This window comes from Anopheles darlingi, chromosome 2 (assembly GCF_943734745.1).
Source record: "Anopheles darlingi chromosome 2, idAnoDarlMG_H_01, whole genome shotgun sequence".
NCBI lineage: Eukaryota > Metazoa > Arthropoda > Insecta > Diptera > Culicidae > Anopheles > Anopheles darlingi.
Genome location: NC_064874.1, coordinates 72,306,057 through 72,324,887, shown reverse-complemented (window position 1 = coordinate 72,324,887; position 18,831 = coordinate 72,306,057). Strand labels below are relative to the sequence as shown.

General features: G+C 44.8%; 1 protein-coding gene across 1 annotated transcript; it reads right to left on the bottom strand.

The window, feature by feature from the left end:
• Positions 1–17,881: 17,881 nt before the first annotated feature.
• Positions 17,882–18,662, bottom strand: LOC125960155 (calcium and integrin-binding family member 2). The gene is made up of 2 exons (XM_049693375.1): positions 18,308–18,662; positions 17,882–18,232 (listed from the first exon to the last, which is right to left on the bottom strand). Exons 1-2 carry the CDS (start codon positions 18,657–18,659, stop codon positions 18,015–18,017), a joined length of 570 nt encoding a protein of 189 aa, XP_049549332.1. The 5' UTR covers positions 18,660–18,662; the 3' UTR covers positions 17,882–18,014.
• Positions 18,663–18,831: the final 169 nt, after the last annotated feature.

Below are 18,831 nucleotides of genomic sequence, written 5' to 3'. Positions count from 1 at the left end.
CCTTTTGAGAAAATCCCAGGGAGTTTACCAGTACTAAGATAGAGAAACAATTTAGGATAAATTGGTAGTATACTGTTATGTATTCTTTTGTTAAAATAATAAAATAATTAAAATTTATTTACATTGTATACACACGTTGCTTGTAGAACAGAAACATCCATGGTTTATGATTTATGATGAAGATAGAAGCGAGACAAGGATAATACATTGCATTTTCCCTATTGAACGTCAATGAAGTAAAATTCTCCGGATGATTAGACTCCTTTCACGATAGTTAGAACCCAGCTTGCCAACCGAACTCGCGGCTTAAACGTCAAAAGGAGCATACTTGCACCGCGTAATCGTCGTGCTGCTCTTTGCCATCGATAGTAACTAACGATCGGATTAGAGATCAAAACCTCCGGTTACCGAAACCACCCACCGTCACGTCACCGTCACAGTGGCAACAGTAACAGTGATTCTCCGGTTCCGCTGTTGGTACGCTGCCGTCCCGGTGGCAACCGATTTTAATTAATCCTTCGTGACGTTACGAAACTTCCGCCACACGCGGCTTCACTGCACTTGGCCCGGCGCAATCCGTCGCCCCCGGGAGAGATTTTCTCGGGAAAATAGTTAAGGCCAAGGACACCGACGAGTACCGACCTTTAGCCGTCGCCACCAATTGGGTGCCACCGCCCCTTGCCGCTGCGTGCAAACTAATTAGCTGCGCTGGAAAGGGCTGTTCACTCTCTCCTGCTCTCCTCTCTGTCTCACTCCCTCTTGGGGTGCATCATGTTAAAGTTGATTATCTTCTGCCACAGCGGAAGACCAGCAACAGGGCTTCGGCCTCTAGTGAATGACAACATTATACGAACCAATTTACGGTATTAGCTGATAAGTCTTGCTGCAACTTGCTAAAGCTTTCAGCATCATCGGCATCGGGTGCAGGTCGCAACGTCTTCTCGAAGGGTCGAAGAATGCAACGTAATGCTGCCATTTCGCGTCGAGATTACAGCCCTAAACTCTGCTCATAAAAGGCCGTAATGCCGATGGATGATTTGCTCATTTCTGAGTCATTCTGTTCTGTTGAAAAGTACTACTCCTCAAGTGACGAATCACATCCGCAGCAAATGCCAACATGAAGAATGGCATGTTGTATGTTATGTTGTTCAGAGCAACGAAAATCAACCAACCAACACCCAGCGTTGCTCGCACATCGGTGACAACAAAACACTTCGGAATGTCTCCTCAAAACCTGCCTTTGGACTCCTCTGCCTTTTGTTGACTACATCCGGAGCGGACAGACTTTGACACCATTGCGCCCCCAACTCTCTAGCGCTCGTTGCTCGCGTACAAATCCTTAGAAAACTACTTGGCAACTTAATTAATCTCGGCTTAATTATCTTTTACCACGGCCTAAGCCTTACCTTCGAGCCATTTTTCTCCTTTGACATCATTCCGTTCACCGTCCGGTGGCCACTGAAACCCGAGGACTCACGGCACGGCAACCGCTTACTAACCGACAATGGTGGTGACTTAGCGAACATACCGAGCCTTCCGTGAGGCCTCGCCTGCCTGCTTCACTAAAGGAGATGCTCATTCTCTCGCCTACCCCCGAGTAGTACCAACAGGATGATGATTTCATCGGATTTCTGTACCGAGCAGCAGCAGCAGCAGCAATGGATGGTTGGTTTGTTGTGGGATTGGCCTCCCTTTGGGGCTCCCGTGACCGCACGTTTCGAGCGTCGATGATTCATTATACATTCAGCGATGGTCGGACGTGCGAACAGCATCACCATTGGGTGTTGAAAGGGGTGGGTGGAGAGGGGGATCTCTATCTGTCTCTCTCTCTCGCTTCTCGGAACCTGGCGCATGAATCCAACGCCAACAATTTGTTATGTCTGGCGCCCCCTACCAACCCCTCTCATCGCACCCCTTCTGTGGCACGTGACTGCGGGTGAGCGAAATGCCGGAAGTGATTTGGGATGACTACTTGGTGGGGACGATGGGGGCAATTGCATAGCGATATTTGGGTCGAAACGAAGCGCCACCGTACATGATGGATGATTGCATAAATTATCCCAACATTATCAAACGCTAAATGTTTGTGTACGCTTCCCCGGTTTTTTTAATGGTGATAGCGATGTGATTTCGAGATGAAACACCCCATCCAACCACCCTCCAGCCCGTGGATTCTGCGTGACGAATGGCGGTCCAGTTTAGACAGACACTAAACGGTTCGGCTGTGAGCTCTTAAATTGAATTTTTAACCTGCCAACTAGATGAACGCTCTTTTACGCTTCACCGTCCATTGACAGTTGCAATTTAGATCAAATTCATCATGTTGAAGAGCTATGGTGTTGATGAGATTATTTTTAAATGGATGGTCGTTATGTTAAAAATGAGAAAAAAATTTCCGTGGAATGATATCCGCGGAAAGGGGAAGTATTTTAATTTAGTTTTTTTTTTGTTCCGGTCATCTGGTGCTAAGCTAAGTTAGGGAATATTAAAATTCTGAAAACGGATTAAAAATTCACAGTAAATTATAACTGGATTATGAAGGCGTCAACGGTGTAAAGCTATTAAAAAATGATCAACTGTATGTATCAACTGTTTTATGTAGATCGTAGTTGAAACCCCAACGCTCCATTATTTACAGAATCCAAAACTAGAATCCAAATTATAATCAACATCAATCAAAATTACAAACGATTTTTAAGTTATCTGAGAAGTACGATTGTGTAATTCGTGATCTCGACCAGTTACGAGATGTTACTCAACAAACCTGCAAAATGAATATCTAAAATGTATGCCATCTTTTAAACACACAACACCAAAGCTACCCAAGAACTCGACATAACATCTATAGACATTATTTGGACACTTTTAGGGATTGCATCAAGAATGCTGACAGGTCAGAAGCCTCGTCTAATTAATATTTAATAATTTTTAATTAAATACGTTCTGAAATGTTTAGTAATAAATCATCCAGCGAACTTCACTATTTTGCTTGTACTTATTCTTGTCGCTTTACAAGTCACCAGCAAAAGAGAAATGTGCTCCACCGTCGGTCATTGTGGTCATTTCCATTCTACAACTTTACGACCCTCCCGTGGTGATCGTTTGTGGCTCATAATTGACATTCGGTCATGTTCGTCTTGTTGCTTCGATTGGAACCGCGGACGCATATCTAATTAAAGTTGCAAAACCCAGTGCGTCGTGGTGTCCGGTAGCGCCGGACGGAGGAGTTGCCCCGAAATACCGTAATCAACGAGCATAACCTGAATGACGTGCATAACAACGAGACGAGCCCAGGATTCCCATTCCCTGCAATGGACGCACCACTGGAATACAAGCGTGTACAAAGGCGGTCGCAAACCACCATTCCATGGAATGTGTTTCGGATCTGATTACACAAACACCTCCTCATGGTTCTCTGCCTCTTCCTACGTACCTTGACTTTGATACGTATCCCCCAGGTGAAACGGAGCTCGCCACATAATCAGAGCATAATAAGGTGATAAACCACCCTTACCAACACACACAAACAGACACACGCGCAAAACCGTCCTGAGTATGATAAGGTACAGACGAGGCGCCGAAACGTGGTGCGTAGCCTCAAGGGGACTCGAGGGCCAACTCCCAGACACCTCGCTAATGTGAGGTCGCATCGATGGCATTCGCCCGATGGTAGCCGCCAGGGGTTTGAGCGTACACGTACACCATTGGAAGCAGGCGCGCCGTAATGTATTGCGACAATATTTGTTCATCGACGAAAGGTGCGTTGCTCTTGCTGCTGTCATCAACGGCAGCAGGAGGCACTTTTGACACGGAATGATAAGTACCTCGACGATGGTTGGCTGGATGTTCATCGCAACGATTGTGGACACCAAGTATCAATATTTGGAAAGGTGCAGCCGCTGCCGCAAATTTGCTGTATTTGAACAACGTCAACCGGCAGAAGAAGCTGATCGTTGGCCACTGGCGGCATGTTGCAAAATACTGATGTTCGTCGACAGTGAACAAAATGCGAAACATAAAGAAGCCACATAGGCAGCAACGAAATGATGCTACTGCCTGCAGGAATTGAAGAGAATTGCTGGAACAGATTTGTGGTCCCTGTTCCGAAGCTTACAAACAAGACCAACGGTCTAAACGAGATCCTGGAAAGGATTTCCATTAACTTTTACTGAAAACACGTCACTGAATGTTCCAGGTATTCCTGCAGCTAAATTATTCATCCAAAACATACCATACCACCAATGTAATGCCGTTCCATGAAAACCTATAATCGAATTATTTTGAAATAAGTGCTCCGGGCACAGACTCAGAGTTTCACTCGGCATCAAAAACATTGCAGCAAATATGGCTGTGGCGTAGGGATATAACAAGATTATCAGAACTCGAGTTCCAATTACGAATTAGTATTTGATTTCTCCAGGATTTGAATAATGAGTTACAATTTGTTCGAATACATTACAAAGTGTGCAGCAAGCATTAATGCGCCAGTTCATTCTTTTTCCACTGGATAGTCACCTTTTCGAGTATTACTCATTCATTTGTATTCATAGCCTATTCTTGAGCGGAAAGGCGTGTAGGAAAATTACATATTCTTACTAAAACGAGCTTAGCTTTTTTTGTTTTCACTGAAATTTTTACTAATTTTAGGTAGATTTGAAATTTGTAACAAGCAATAGATTCTAGAGAAAATTCTGTTGGTGATCGATGTTGGTCCTCCCTTTGATTACAGAGTACATCACTTTGCTTAAAATACATTTATGTAACTTGACATTTCGTCTTCACCAAACGCCGAATCGAATATCGCAGCCAAGCCACAACCCAATCAATCAACGGACATTTCGTGGATTTTGACTCTTGCTTATCGTCCCAGCCTGTCGCTCTGACCCAGCGCTTACCAATGAGCCGCGAAAGCTGGTTGGCTTAATGTCAAACCATTGATTTCCAGCGATGATAGGGATCGTTCATCGAGCGTACGTCTCAAAAGGACAGAGAGATAGAGAGAGATAGAAAGAAAGAAAGACAGAGAGAGAAAACAATCATTCAGCAGAATCATCCAAATACAATTCAATTGCCGAATCTCTACCACCGGTTGCTGGAAACGTCTTGCCAGCGCTGCCAGGATTATGAAAACAGCTTTGGCATCATCTCTTACCGAAAGTTCATTATTCTTCACCGTTTCTTCACCCCACACCCAAGTGAAGACAGCGCAGCTTCCACACCATTGCCACCACCAGTGGAATCTCCTTTCGAACTTGTTTATTCATCCTCCGGAATTGTCCAAGAGTTTTGAGCTGAGGAATTTCCACTGCGCACCCTAATGGACTGCGATTTGTGGAAATGTTAGTGTGCCGAAAGGAAAGCATCCGGGCGGGCTGGTGGATTGTATTGTCAAATAGAGCGAAATTGAATTCTCATTTGTTTATCCCACTTTACGTCCCATTTACGCGAAAAGCTTTATAACCCTCTGCGCTAATAGTATGCGCGCGCGAATTCGATTGTTTCAAGCGTCAAGAGCGTCGCTTCTTGTGAAACTCTTCGTTAAAGCTGGCAAGTGGTTTTGCCACGCGGTACAGCGCTCTGTGCTACACATTTTGTTCCTTGCATCGGTACCGAATGCCGGTGGTACAAACATAAAACTGAAACAGGAACAAATAGTTCGGTAAAGGATCTGCTCTGCTCGGGGACGAACCATCGTTCCACATCCAGCATCATCTTCTGAAGATTATTTCTGATCCTCTTCCCGTTCGCTCGCTCGCTCACCTGTCGAAGCCAGAAAGGAGTTGAAAAAAGGAAAAGGATTAATGAAACGACTGTCAGCCACGCCCGGAGTTGGAGGAGGATTTGTTGGTGTTGAAGATGAGTTCAAAAATCGAATCTCCCTTACCTGCGCACCTGCCGAATGGTTACGCTGGGATTTTGCTGTCGCAGTACCACTCCGGTCCTGCCAATCTCTTAAACGACCCTTTACGACCCTGAGCCAGCTATGTGGAAAGATTAGGCTTGGGCAAAAGGGAAAGATTTGAATAATTTCAATTTATATGTATCATCTGTATCGTTGTGTTTCTGGCTTGGCCATCCATGGATGCTCTCGGTTGCTAGTAGAGCAGAACAAGCGGCATGTGGTTCCAGATTAATGACAACCGGTCGGCACTGTCGGATAGTATGGATGCTGGAGTTGGACGAGGAGTTCGAAACGAAGCACCTAATCGTGTTTGAGAGTAGCGATAAGGTGTTGCAATTGTTTCTTGTCATGTTATCTACAAACTTATGCTTGCAGGCGCTCGGTTCGTATGTTGCAATGCTTTGCATCGATCATTAAATATTTTTAAACTTCCGGTGGATCCATTTTGAAAAACATCCTTCGCTTATCCTTCCATCAGATCATAAATCGATGATAAGCTATCGTGCTGGAAATGCAATAAATTCAATCATCTGTTTGTGGTCAATAAATACAGAAAATCCGTATCCACATATTTAAATCGGATATAGGAAATGTCGATCCCTCGCTACAATCAAGTGGCCTAACTACCTTCCCCTACCTCCTATCGTGCATGATAATCTAATCAAATAGATCACATTCATTTGTTTCCCCGCAATTAACCTATGTTTGCTAATGCTGCCTTGCCATCGCTACTCAGCATCCTCTTAACCCCCACTCTAAACGGCACAAATGAAACCGAATTCAATTATAATTGAATGGTTTTGCACGCCAACCAACCGATCAGATAATCGCATTTCAGGGGTCCCACCATTAGGACCTCCACGCCACACGGCCTAACCCCGTGTTGGTAGATGTTGAGATGCTCTGCAATTAACACTGGCAGGCCATTCCGGCGCATGGCAAGTGATAAATATGTTGTATCCAATCGAAACCATTCCGCTTTTCATGGCCATTTAAAGGGGCTCTTCTCGATCCGTTGCAACAACACATCACGAAACACACAACTAACTTCAAACTGCAATAAAAAGCGAAAAGTTACGCCGGCAACGTTACTCACACCCCACCGGGATGGTTCGCCCAGCCTTTAGTAGTGTCTCACGTCCAGTCGATATGCGCTGCTGGACACCAGGATATGCCTGGCGATGTGTGTATTGGGCTGTTGTTGAAAGTTGGTGCCATTCAATCGGTCGTTCACAAAATTCGGTTCAGCCGAATGTTGTAGGTTTGTTACGGGCCACAATCAGCAGCCAGAGTTGGACCGGTGTTGTGAGTCAGTGTGATCTCCGGGAAGTGTTTGTCCATCCTTCTCGCGGCAAACTATTATTCGGACAATTTACCCGGCATATGTTGGCCTGATGCCGATTCGTTGGGTTGGGTTGAGTTGGTTGTTGGGTTTTTGGCAATGTTTCGAGCTCTTCACAGTTTTAATTACAATACTTTCGCAGTACAGTGTGTCTGTCATTTCGATCCATGTTATTTGCGATGTGGTACATCGCAAACATCTCCCTTTTTGGACGTTCCATGAACATTTTCATTCTTCGGTTTGTTTTTATTGTTCTAGTTTTTGGTGATCGAGTAGATTAAAGACATATGTTTTCGTGGCATCCCTAGGGATGATAGAGCAATTCATTTGCATATAAAAACGAATGTGAAAAAATGGAACAAAGAAACATCATTTTTTCATCTCAAAATCCACCATTGACCATTAATTCGAACAATCTGTCCCTTTTATCCTGTTGGTTGAAATAGTTTATGACTCTACGATATCTTGTGTTAAATGGAAAGGTCTGTTATAAGATTAAAAAAAAATGTTAGAAGCCTTAAGGGGGGCTTTGGTTATTTCGTTTAAAAAAAAATGCTTATTTTTGGCGATTTTTAGTGAAGAAACCAGTCAACTTTAATTTTTGCAAAAGAATGTCAAAATAATATTAAACTACAACTTTTCAAGAATATTTGGTTCTATTTTGGAGAAGATTTGATCAAAACTACGTTCATGGCATCCAATCTAAAAAGGCTAGTTTGCAAAAATGTACTTTTTACGGTGCCCATCGTAGCCACTTGCTGGGTCATCAGAAATATTCAAATGAATATTCGTATGTTAGATTATGAGTTTTTCCAGGTAGCCACGTCAAGTTTTTGTTAAATTTCCTATTTTTCGATTTTTGGCAGATTTTTTAAGTTGAAAAAGCAATGCTTTTTTCGATATTACCTCAAAAAACGACACTTTACATAGTTCAAAAAATTATTTTAAAAAAAGTATCAACAATTTTAATAAAAAATTGACGGGGCTACCTGGAAAATAGTGTACAGATTATATGTTCAAAATTTCAAATCGATCGGTCTTGTAGTTTTTGTGCTACGATGGGTACCGATTTTGAAAACGTAGGTTTTGGGAATCGCGATTCAAAGTAGCGAAATGCTTTGAGCCTTGTATGAAAGGTGGATTTTCAAAAATCAATATCTTTGTCAGTTTGGCTTTGATTGAGTCCAAAATTTTACACAATACTCTTGAAAGGATAAGCATTCATGAAAAAATGTAAAAAGTAAATGCGAAGAAATAAAATAAAATACCGAAGCCCCCCCCCCCCCCCCCCTTAAATCAATAGCACATGTACATTTAAAAATTCTCCTGATAATTTGCAATGCCGATTTGTCAAGTTCCAGCAAAACATGTTCCTAATAAAAGATGCCTTACATTAACCCAAACTTACTAAAAGCATACTAATTTACTAACTAACTACTTACTTAAAAAAGTATGAATATCCGTTCATATCCATTATTATCAATTAATCGAAGGACAGTATAGCGGTCTTCTGCTAAAAACGAATCTCAATCGAATGCCATCTCTACGAAAACTCAGACTAACTGTCACGACACATCCATATCTTAGCATCATCGTCAAACATCATCATAGATCATCGCTAAATAACTAATTTTCGTTTACCTAATCACCTAAGTATCCTCGTTGTGTCTATTGTACGTTCAAGCAGAGAACAGTATAGTCACTGTCACCCTCCACTTAAACTCATGATAACCACAAAGTGCATCATCATTGTGCCGATTATCTCACAAAAGGTTCTTTTGTTTCAAATCAACGGATCGTAAAATGTGAAAACTCCACTCCAAGGGCGCCCATCATTCTGTCCAATTTTTATTATCCCCAAAGACGACGTCCTTTTCGGGGGGCCAAAAGTACCTGTCATTTGCATCAACCCGCCGCTCGGATTTATTGCAATATTTGCACGTGAGATGTCTGCAGCGTCATGCGGCCACCGGCCTTAACTCATTTCGCCCAATAACGGTTCGCGGCCGGCGGTGATTTATGTGCCCCTCCAGACGAATGACCGCCGGAAACGATTCTGGCTCATCACCTCACGATCCTTTTCTGGGGTTTTTCGTGTCCCCCCGGCGTGATGCACGGACACTAACAGAAAAAAAACCCGGGTCCCAAACCACCCAATCGAGCCCAACCACACCGCCGGGACCCGGGCTATTTCCACCAACACCATCGCATTCCACACCAACACCAACCGAGTGCCACGTGTTTACACGATCCACGATCCTGTAATCACTTGTGGCATCATGGGTTCGGCGATGAAGAAGAAGAAGAAGCAGAAGAAGGGGGAAAACGCAAAAAGCAGCATGTAACAGATGAAAAAGCACTGCCGAGTGGTTTTCGCGGGCAGCGGAAAGGAGATGACCATAACCGAACACGCCGATGGGTGGCGCCCATAAAACGGGCGGGGGAAAAAAACCAAAACACCAGGAATGATAATTAATTATCGGGCGCAAAGCGTAACCGGGCACGCCGGAAACGCCACGGAAAAGTTCCGACGACGACGACGATGATGCGGAATGCTGTGGTGGTCACTCACTGGTTGGCTAGTGCGTAGGCACCACCACCACCACCCAAACACCCGGCACTGGTTGGTTTTGTGGCAAACGCATCCCTCTTCCGTTTTAAGAGCTTTTCCCGGGATCCGTTCGCAGCTTTTCGTGTTCGTGGGCCTTTTTTTTTCTTTCTTTGTTTGCTCCACGACGCCGATGGCGGCCAAGTTTTGACGTCGGTCGGTCGCCGTGGTCTAGAACCTCCAAGAAAATGAGCCTGCGGTCCTGTATACTAGGGTCCTGGACCGGCAGGCAGTCCAGACAGCGGCGGACAGAAGAACCTATTTCCAATTTCTTTTCCATGGCCATCTCAGTCGCTTGTCAGTCGCTTGGTTTGTGTCTGCGGATTTTGATAGAATTAATGAAGCGGCGAACCGGGATCAGAGTGTGCCGTGGGCGACCACCGTCCACCATCACCACCACCTGCAGGCACTTGTAATCAGACACACAAAGCACAGTGCCAGGCAGTTCCGTCGGCTTAGAGACCGATTTTCGGAGGGGGAATGCCACGGGGAAAGGTCAATCCCGGTGTGGGCGGCAGTTCGTTTGACCTTTTCCTTGCACACACACACACACCCCGTTGCACGCACGCACGCACGTACACCGGCAAACGGCAAAAAGAAAGACAACGAGACGAATCTGTTCTGATCTCCATGAGCTTAGCCTCATTATTATCCATTTCTTAACCCGATCTTGCGCATAATGTTGGGCTGAGAGGCGGAGTGGATTACGGCGTCCCGGGGTCTTTGTTCTTCCTTCCTTTCCTTCCATTTTTTTGGCACTTTTGTTCGGGACGGTTGTGGATCACCATGACCCCCCTCTCCCCGTACGCGGTAAAGCAATTTCACGGGGTTCACGTAAATAAAACATGGTTTTATGCTCATCTTCTCCCCCCTCCCCCTCTTCAGAACAACCCACAAAGCAGCAACCCCCTTTTCCCGGCCGCTTGACTGCCCTTTCGACGTCGACGAACGAGCAGCCTGGGAAGTGTTAAAACATTTGCATTTGCTTTTGGGAGGGGTTTCCGTTTTGTGTTTTTTTGTTTTTGTTTTTCACTCTCTGTTCTTGTTTCCTCTTTTTATTGGCAAAATGAAATACACACTTTCCGCTCGCACAGCTTCCACCGGGAACATCAGTCTCCCGTTAGAATCCGGACGACCGCACGCCATCAGCGGCCATTCGAAACACTTGGCGTGCGGTCAAGGCGGGCGTTATGATTCGTTTAACAATTAATTACACTCCCGGCGGTGCCAGTTTACGGGTAATTATATTTCCATAAACACCGAAGCATAAGGCCGAAGCATACGTTGCAGGCCGAAGTGGAACGTCGATCGTCTTATGTGACGGCTTGTGGCTTGTCCACAAGGCAGTAACAATGAGTGAGAATGGACGCATAATTTGTGGCAATGTTCATGCCAAAGTGTTGTATAAATTCCGAAAAGGGAACATGATCTTCTTAGATAGACTAAGAAGGTGGACCCATTATTCAATCCGTTTCTGGCTCAATGCATCGTTCAAGTGAATGATCATTTATGGTAGATTTCTTATGCTCTTGCAATGCCACTTCCAGCATGTCCAGCAAACCATTAAATGTAACTTTCTTATTAAACTTACGGACTTTCATCAGTCGGTAATTTTCGAATGGATGGATACCCCCAAGGTTGTTTGAAAGGATACGATTGCATTACATTTTGCACTTGCTGGAGTGCAATAATGAATGACATGCACATTCTGTCGTCCAAGATGAAGGGCATCAGTTCGGATGAAGGGCACAATATTGCAAATAGCAGTAGCAAGAATCGTTTTCCTTTTTATGATGGGCACCGGGTATACCGGTGCGCAACGATAGCCAACATTCCTTGCAACAATCAGCGTGATATCAAGCATGTTGTGCACACTTACGATTGAGCACACGATTGCTTCTGGAGGATTGCCTCCTTCACTTCGAGTGAAATGCCTTGACCACCTCTGATCCTCACTACGTGCCCGGTCGTAAGTGATGCAGCTTGATATCGCTCGAGGAATCTCTGTACCGTATGCAGCTTCCGGTTGAAAAAGTTTTCATCCGAACACGATACAAACGCATCGCAAACGCAGGTGGACAACGCATGCGAGCGTTGCGCAAAAGTTGCAACCATAGCAACGGTAGCACCATTTTGAATCCCCCCTTTTTTTTTTTGTTTTGGTTGTCATACCAAGTAATAAATTTAATGCTCGCCCTCGGGGGGGTGCAAGTCCACCCGCAAAAGCAAATATGTTTCAGCGGGAATGTCACGCAGTTTTTTTCTCTCCCCCACCCCGGGATCCATCCAGCGCGATCCATCATGCAAATGGAATTCGAGCGAAAGCAGAAGAATGGCTTTGAAATGCTTCCAGATTCAGCAACAGAGTTACAGCCAATTGTTCGCTACATTGTACCGCCATTTTATTCATTTGCAATGATCAAAGTAATGAGTGTGGGTTGTGGCGAACGCAAAGTTAATGTTTCGTTACCGCGCCGCGCGTGAACAAGCAAGAACTCAAAGCCTTTTGCCACAATGCCGATTAATGTGGTGCGGTATTAATTGTTGGAAAACCAAACGACCGGAGGACATTGGTTCCAATTCCAACCAATCGCTTGTTTCCTCTTTGTGAGACTCACGAATACAATTAACTTCGATTAAACATTACAGTAATGAAAAATGTGGTCAACGATTTTCGGACGATGATTACTGGCCATTAATACAAAAGGTGCATGGAACAAGAGCAGTTAGTACAGTTGATAATCGCAATGGATAACAGCAGGATAGTAAATGGCCATTCTTTTCCTTCGCTTTATTTCGAAAATAGTTAATTTTGCTGAATGTCAAAGCAATGATTCTTATTGATTCATGATTAAAATTGTTCATTTGTCGATTTTTTCTAAACTTGTTTAGTGATGGTTGTTTTAAAAAAATCGTTAAAATACATAAAATAACAATGATGAAGTAATTATTTAAGAGAATTTTTAATAAAAATAGTTAAATACATAAATGAATGTTTAAAAAGCCCGCTTAAAAATAGTATTTCACAAACGGATGTGTTTGCAGCGAACATCGCAAACAAGCTAATAATCTGATGAAAAATTATTACACGTATGAGTGAAATGTCCTTTGTTTTTAATTTTTCCTAATCGTTCTACAAAGAAAAAACAATATTACTTCCCTTCCCAACTTATCTTCAGCTGTTGCCATGCAAACAATAATAATAATAATAATAATAATAACTTTTTCCATAAATCTATCCATAACCCTGCGCCGTTCCGTTTTAACAGCCCCATTCAACGAGTAGAGCCACAAATTGGCTACACCACATGCTGCAACAGAACGTTACCCATGTTGACGATCATCGAAAGGTTCATATCGCGCCAGTGCGACTAAGTTATATGAGAGTGAGGGTTTCGCTACCTCTATTTACGTTACAACCTGATTGTCACACATTGTCGCACACACCGCACCGCACACGCAGCCCAGCGACAGTTTCACGACTCGTCGTTGTCCGATCTTCGTCACACATTCAATTTTTCCGAGCGGAAAACATCGGCTGCCACACGTTTACTAGTGTGTTGGCAGGCGCGAGCGTTCAAAGGACCCTCTATCAAGACGGTCGTCGACGCCTTGCGCCTCGAAAAGAAAGGCAGGCAATCCGATGGAAGGGGACACGAAGGCACGCGCCAGAATTTAAGAACACACCTCATCACACACCCCATTCGCGTCGCGGCTCCCGAATGCCTTCCAGGTACCAGCAGCAGCAGCAGCAGCAGGAAAGGGTCGGAACGAAAGCGAACATCGACCCATCTGGAGTGGGGAATTATGGCCCGCATCTATCAAGCCGGTCATGCACTGGGGAGCTTGGTCGCGAGGCCGAGGGTATGCTTTATGCTCCCGTATACGACGCACGTTCGAGCGTGGGCTGCGCAAGGAGAACGATGAAGAAAAAAAGGTGCCAATAAGGCACCCGGATAGGGTTCCTTCGATTGGAACGCGCAGCACTCGCGCGTGGCTCAACATATGTCACCACGGGAGCGCACGTTACCCTGGGGATGGCTAGACAGTATGGCCAGCATGATGGTGAGGTACTGGCTGCTTGCTTGAAAGATGAGCCCCAATAATAGGGTGGCAGCACCTCAAGCAGATAAAGACAGCCTAGCGACAACCCGGGGGAGACGAACGAAACGCTGCCACGAAGCCAAAGGACTCATAACTATCCCGGAGAGTGTAACGGAAATGTGTCTTGGGACTATCGTGACTCGTGAACGTAAAGTTGCGTAAGGACGCAACCGGGATGAGGTGCTGCACATTAGGGACCGTTGAGGACCGCCATCAAAAAGGATCCTAATGAGGGCAGCAACAAGAGATAGAGAGAGAGCGCAGGAGAGAGCATAAAGGATGGCAAGAAAGATCAGTTTGTGGAATTGATGCCCTCTGAATGCCTCATTTTGGATCAAATTCCCAAAAGCGCGCTGCTGTCGCCGTTGTGTTAGAGCTAATGCCAACGGCGTACCCGCTGATTGGCATTACCTTCACAAGCGCACTTTGCAGAACTAATAGTTTTTGGTAGCTACTTGCCCTCCCGGGGGCAGGAGTGACACAAAAAGTGTCAAATGGATTGGCCATAACCAGCTGGAGCATTATGATTCTATGCGTGAAGCATTATAAGCTATCAGGTACCGGGGCGGCGGCCTAAAAATTGAAAATCACCACGTGCTGTCACCGAAAATGGTTTAAACCTTGACACTGAGAGCAGCAGGTTCCACGACGCGACGTGACACCGCTTGTTGCGGTTGGTCATAAAGCCCCAAAATTAGGCTCAAAACGACATTAGCATAAGCATGCTAGAAGCACGTCAGCCCGCCAGCCCGACCGCTTGTTGCTTGTTGCGATTATGCAGACGCGAAGGTTTAGAGCTTATGCATGAGAGCGTTTGGCCGGAAGGTTGTCCATATGAGTCCATCAGTTTATCGACCTGCACCGTTTGCGGCCTCCTCCCAATTGCCAATGCACCATGATTGAAACATTGAACCCGATGACCGTGTACGGCGCAGCGGAGAGAGGATTAAGGCACGGCTGGCATGCTGGTATCCCTTACTCAGGGGGTGGAAATTGTTTTCCCGTGCCAGTTTTAATTAACTTTTAACCCTACCGGGACTTACAGTGACACATACACGCACAGACACACATGGTCGCGTGTCACATGTTACTCTCGGTGTCCCTCAATTGACACCGTCGCGTCCGTTGTTCAATCTGCCGAGTTCCGTTGTGATAACTCAGGACCGCAGCTGGCTGGCTGGCTGGCTGGCTGGTGGCTTATGCAAATGAAGGTGCAGCAGTCTACCGAGAGTGTGCTGCATTCCGCCTTCCGCGTACCAATGGTGATCCATTTTAATGACATTAATATCATTTCCGTTCTGTTTTTTGTCTCAATGATCATTTACAATCAAGCTGGATTGAATGAGCGCGTTGTTGAGCATTGTTGATGATGGTTAAGTGAATGAAGCGCGAGTTAATCATTCATTTCAATGATGCGCCACCCCTATTACGGGACACAAACCGAATAAGGATTTTTATCGGGTATCCTTTTTGGCAGCACAGTTTGCTCCCTGAAAGCAAATCATAATTCGTCCTTTTCGAAGCCGCTTACCACCTTAGGTTGATGTATTAAAACGAGCTTTCTGTCGTGGCTCTGGCGGGTGCTTTGTGCACGCCATAAATACTTAAACCACCCCCCAGGAGACCTTCGTAGTAGTCACTACGGGGAACTTTGTTTGAACTAAAAGTTTATCTAATGCAACCACCCGGAACCACCTATCCGGAGATCGATTTCCATTTTATGGCGGTTATCGATCGACTTCTACAAGACATTCAACTCCTTCGCCACCGGGAGTCGCGCCAGCATCCCGCGCTAGTACATACACATCCCGCGAATGCACTTCATTGAGCCGAAAACGAGCGCGCGCGCGCCCGCGAAGTGAAGCAGAAGATTGCATTTTTTACGAGATCCCACAAGTGCGCGGGAATGCCGGGGTCGGGAATGCCGGTACCGGGAGCGGTGAGAGGAAATTGAAATAGTGCCATTCGAGTTTGCTGGAATTTACATCGACGGTTAACGTTGACGCTGCTGGTGCTTTCGTTGAACTGTATTTGCATTTCCTACGGTATATCGTCGTTCGAATGGCGCTTGAAGGGAGGGGGCATCGATCCTTGAGTGTACGGCATCTGGCCAAAGTGGAAGATTCCGGCGCAAACACCGTCTGATTCCGACTTGTTTGTGACTCGCGTGCCTTTTGCAGTTTCGTATCCAAAGCTGCGGTTGGGAGTTTTTGGCAGGATGTGATGCACGCTAATCATTCTCGGATGCTCGGTCGGTGTCAAGGACCATAGGTGTGTGTGTGTTTCAGGCAGCAAAATGTTGGGAATTCGGTTGATTGCATTCCAATGCTGCGATGCTGTATTTTGAGCATGGTTGTCTTCTGATACGCTGACTCACTCGCTCATTAGTCAACGGTAAGAATGTACGCTAGGTCATGTTATATACGATGCATTGTTAGTGACAAAAAGGTAAATGAGGTTAAAACAGTTTACAGTGCTCATTGCCGAACACACGTAATGGGACAAGATAAAGCACAATAGACGCTTCTTTTGTCGAATGTCTTGTAGAACTAGACTTGATAGGAATTGATAGAAATTGATAGAAAGTGATGTTGGAGAGATAGTTTTAGTCGATCTTTCTATAATGGTTGGAAAATGGAATAAAATCTCATTTTATCAGATCAATTCCAGAAAAGTCTTTTCAATGATGAAAATAATAGATGTTCCACAACTCAAACCAAAATTTCATCCGAAACACCACACGTTTACGTGTGAAGAAAGTGTCTCTTCCTTGGTAAATGTTCGCTGTGTTCGCCTTTAGGCAGTTCCAGTTCGTAAAGTTCTTTTCGTAAAAATCGATCGGTCGGATCGGTCTGATCGTTAGATACTTCTTCGACTTGTCGTAGCACTCCCACGTGAACTTTTCCGGCGGTATACCGAGACAAATGTCAACAACATTGTAGATCTCGTTCATCTGCTTCCGGATCTTCTCGGTGATCTCCTCATCAGTCGCACCGTCTGCCACCAGCTGACGCAGTTCCTTAAAGAGGTTGTAGGTTCGTAGGTTGCGTCTGTAAGTTGTTCTTTTTTGTGGAAACACCCAATAAACTAGTCTAGTGTCGTCGTAACGGCGAATAAGTTTCAAGTTCAAGTGTCGGAGTTTTGAAAAAACGAGATAAACGATATAAACGATATAACGAACGAAATAAACGATACAACGAACGAAATAAAAAACGATAATTTTTTGCCTCTTAACTCGACTTTTTGGTTCCTAACTCGACTTTTCAAAAAATTCGTAGGACTTCAGTGCCCTCCGGTCAACCCGGTCGCCCCGTGAACTCGAAAATGAACAAAAATGAACGCCTGAGGCGTCAAGTAACGCCTGACGGGAATAGGCTCCTCAATTTTATGTCCACTTTATTTGACTCAAAAATCCCACCATGCCTGCTCTGCTCGAAGTTTCGAGCCATTCGAGCAGTCGAATTTCTGCTCGATTAGGTTCTAAAACTTGCACGCAACATTAGCTTTTTTGAATTTGAATTCATAACCGTTGGTTTTAACGTTTGGTTTGGAATTTCGGCTGGACTGGAATTTTGGGCCGGATAATTGTACCTATAACTATTTTATTATTGTGCCTTGTGCTTCATTTTTATCTGATGAATCCTTTTCATCCTTACTCATAAACTAGCGCTTGATTACGAGAACCGCATATCTACTTTTTGACCAACGAAGGAATTATTCCTTATGGCGTAGGTCAAGCATTGTTTATAACATCGTTTACTGATAAGCGGAATATAAAGATAAAGAGGTCGTATGAAACGTTTAATTTTATTTCGAAATACTTTAAAGACATTAATGTTTTTGAGAGTTTCTTAGCTTTAACTGGAACGGTTTTAGAACTAAGTAAACACACATAATTACAAGCCAACGTCGCTTTGGATTAGATAAGCGAAACTCGTTACTTTGCACAAAGGTTTATTGTGTTTTTAATAAAAATGTGTGTAGCAACGATGGCTTAATAACCAAATAACTATCAAACTCACAAGTGGAGTTCCCACTGACGTGATTAGAATCACGGTCTAGATGCGAATATGAAACGTTGAAATAAAGTCCGGCGCACGCGTTATCACGTGTTCAAACTCCAGGTACGAAAGCTTGCCATCGCCGTCCACGTCTGCTTCTTCTATTACCTTTTCCACAATCTGCTGGTGTTCCTCCACGATCAATTCATTTCGTGTCAACGCCGTAATGACTTGCAACAGATCCGATTGGCCGATGAAACCATCTCGATCATAATCTACAAGGACAAAACGAGAACGTCTCTATAACTAATACACCGCGTGTTTCCTTTTCCCAACTCCTCGCTGCTTACCATAGATTTTGAACGCATAATAAACCTTAATATCTCTCGGAGCATGTTCACTGAACACCGACAGCAGATCGAGAAAATCATCGAACGTTAGGTTCCCGTCGCCGTCACGCGAAAATGCCTCACACATGCGGCCTTTGAATGGATTCTCGACCAGCTCGGGCAACCTTTCGATACGATCCCGCGGCACCTGTATGGTGGATGCCTGGCCCTCATTCATTGCCATCGGTACGAGATCGGGACTGGCTTCATGGAAACGCTGATGCACTCGGAGTATTTCTTTTCTCGTGAAAAACGTACAATCCTGATAGTCCTCTAGCTGCTGATCGGTAAAAGTTACAATCTTGTTCCCCATGCTGACTAACTCGCGGTCCGATAGTGACTGCGGAACGACGGTGTAGCTTCAGGTCAGGAAAGTCCTGCGTAGCCTAGTGCCAGTGCCATGTGACGACGTAGTGACGGTGCCACTCCTTGCTTGTCGTGTTTGCCAGCGCTCCATAAAGGAAGGATTGCCAATCCCCTTTCTA

Bases quoted from the DNA above. Each gene is read 5' to 3' on its own strand.
- LOC125960155 (XM_049693375.1), bottom strand. From the start codon at position 18,659: ATGGGGAACAAGATTGTAACTTTTACCGATCAGCAGCTAGAGGACTAT. The intron at 18,233-18,307 runs GTAAGCAGCGAG...TTGTCCTTGTAG, and splicing joins TTATGCGTTCAAAATCTATG to ATTATGATCGAGATGGTTTC.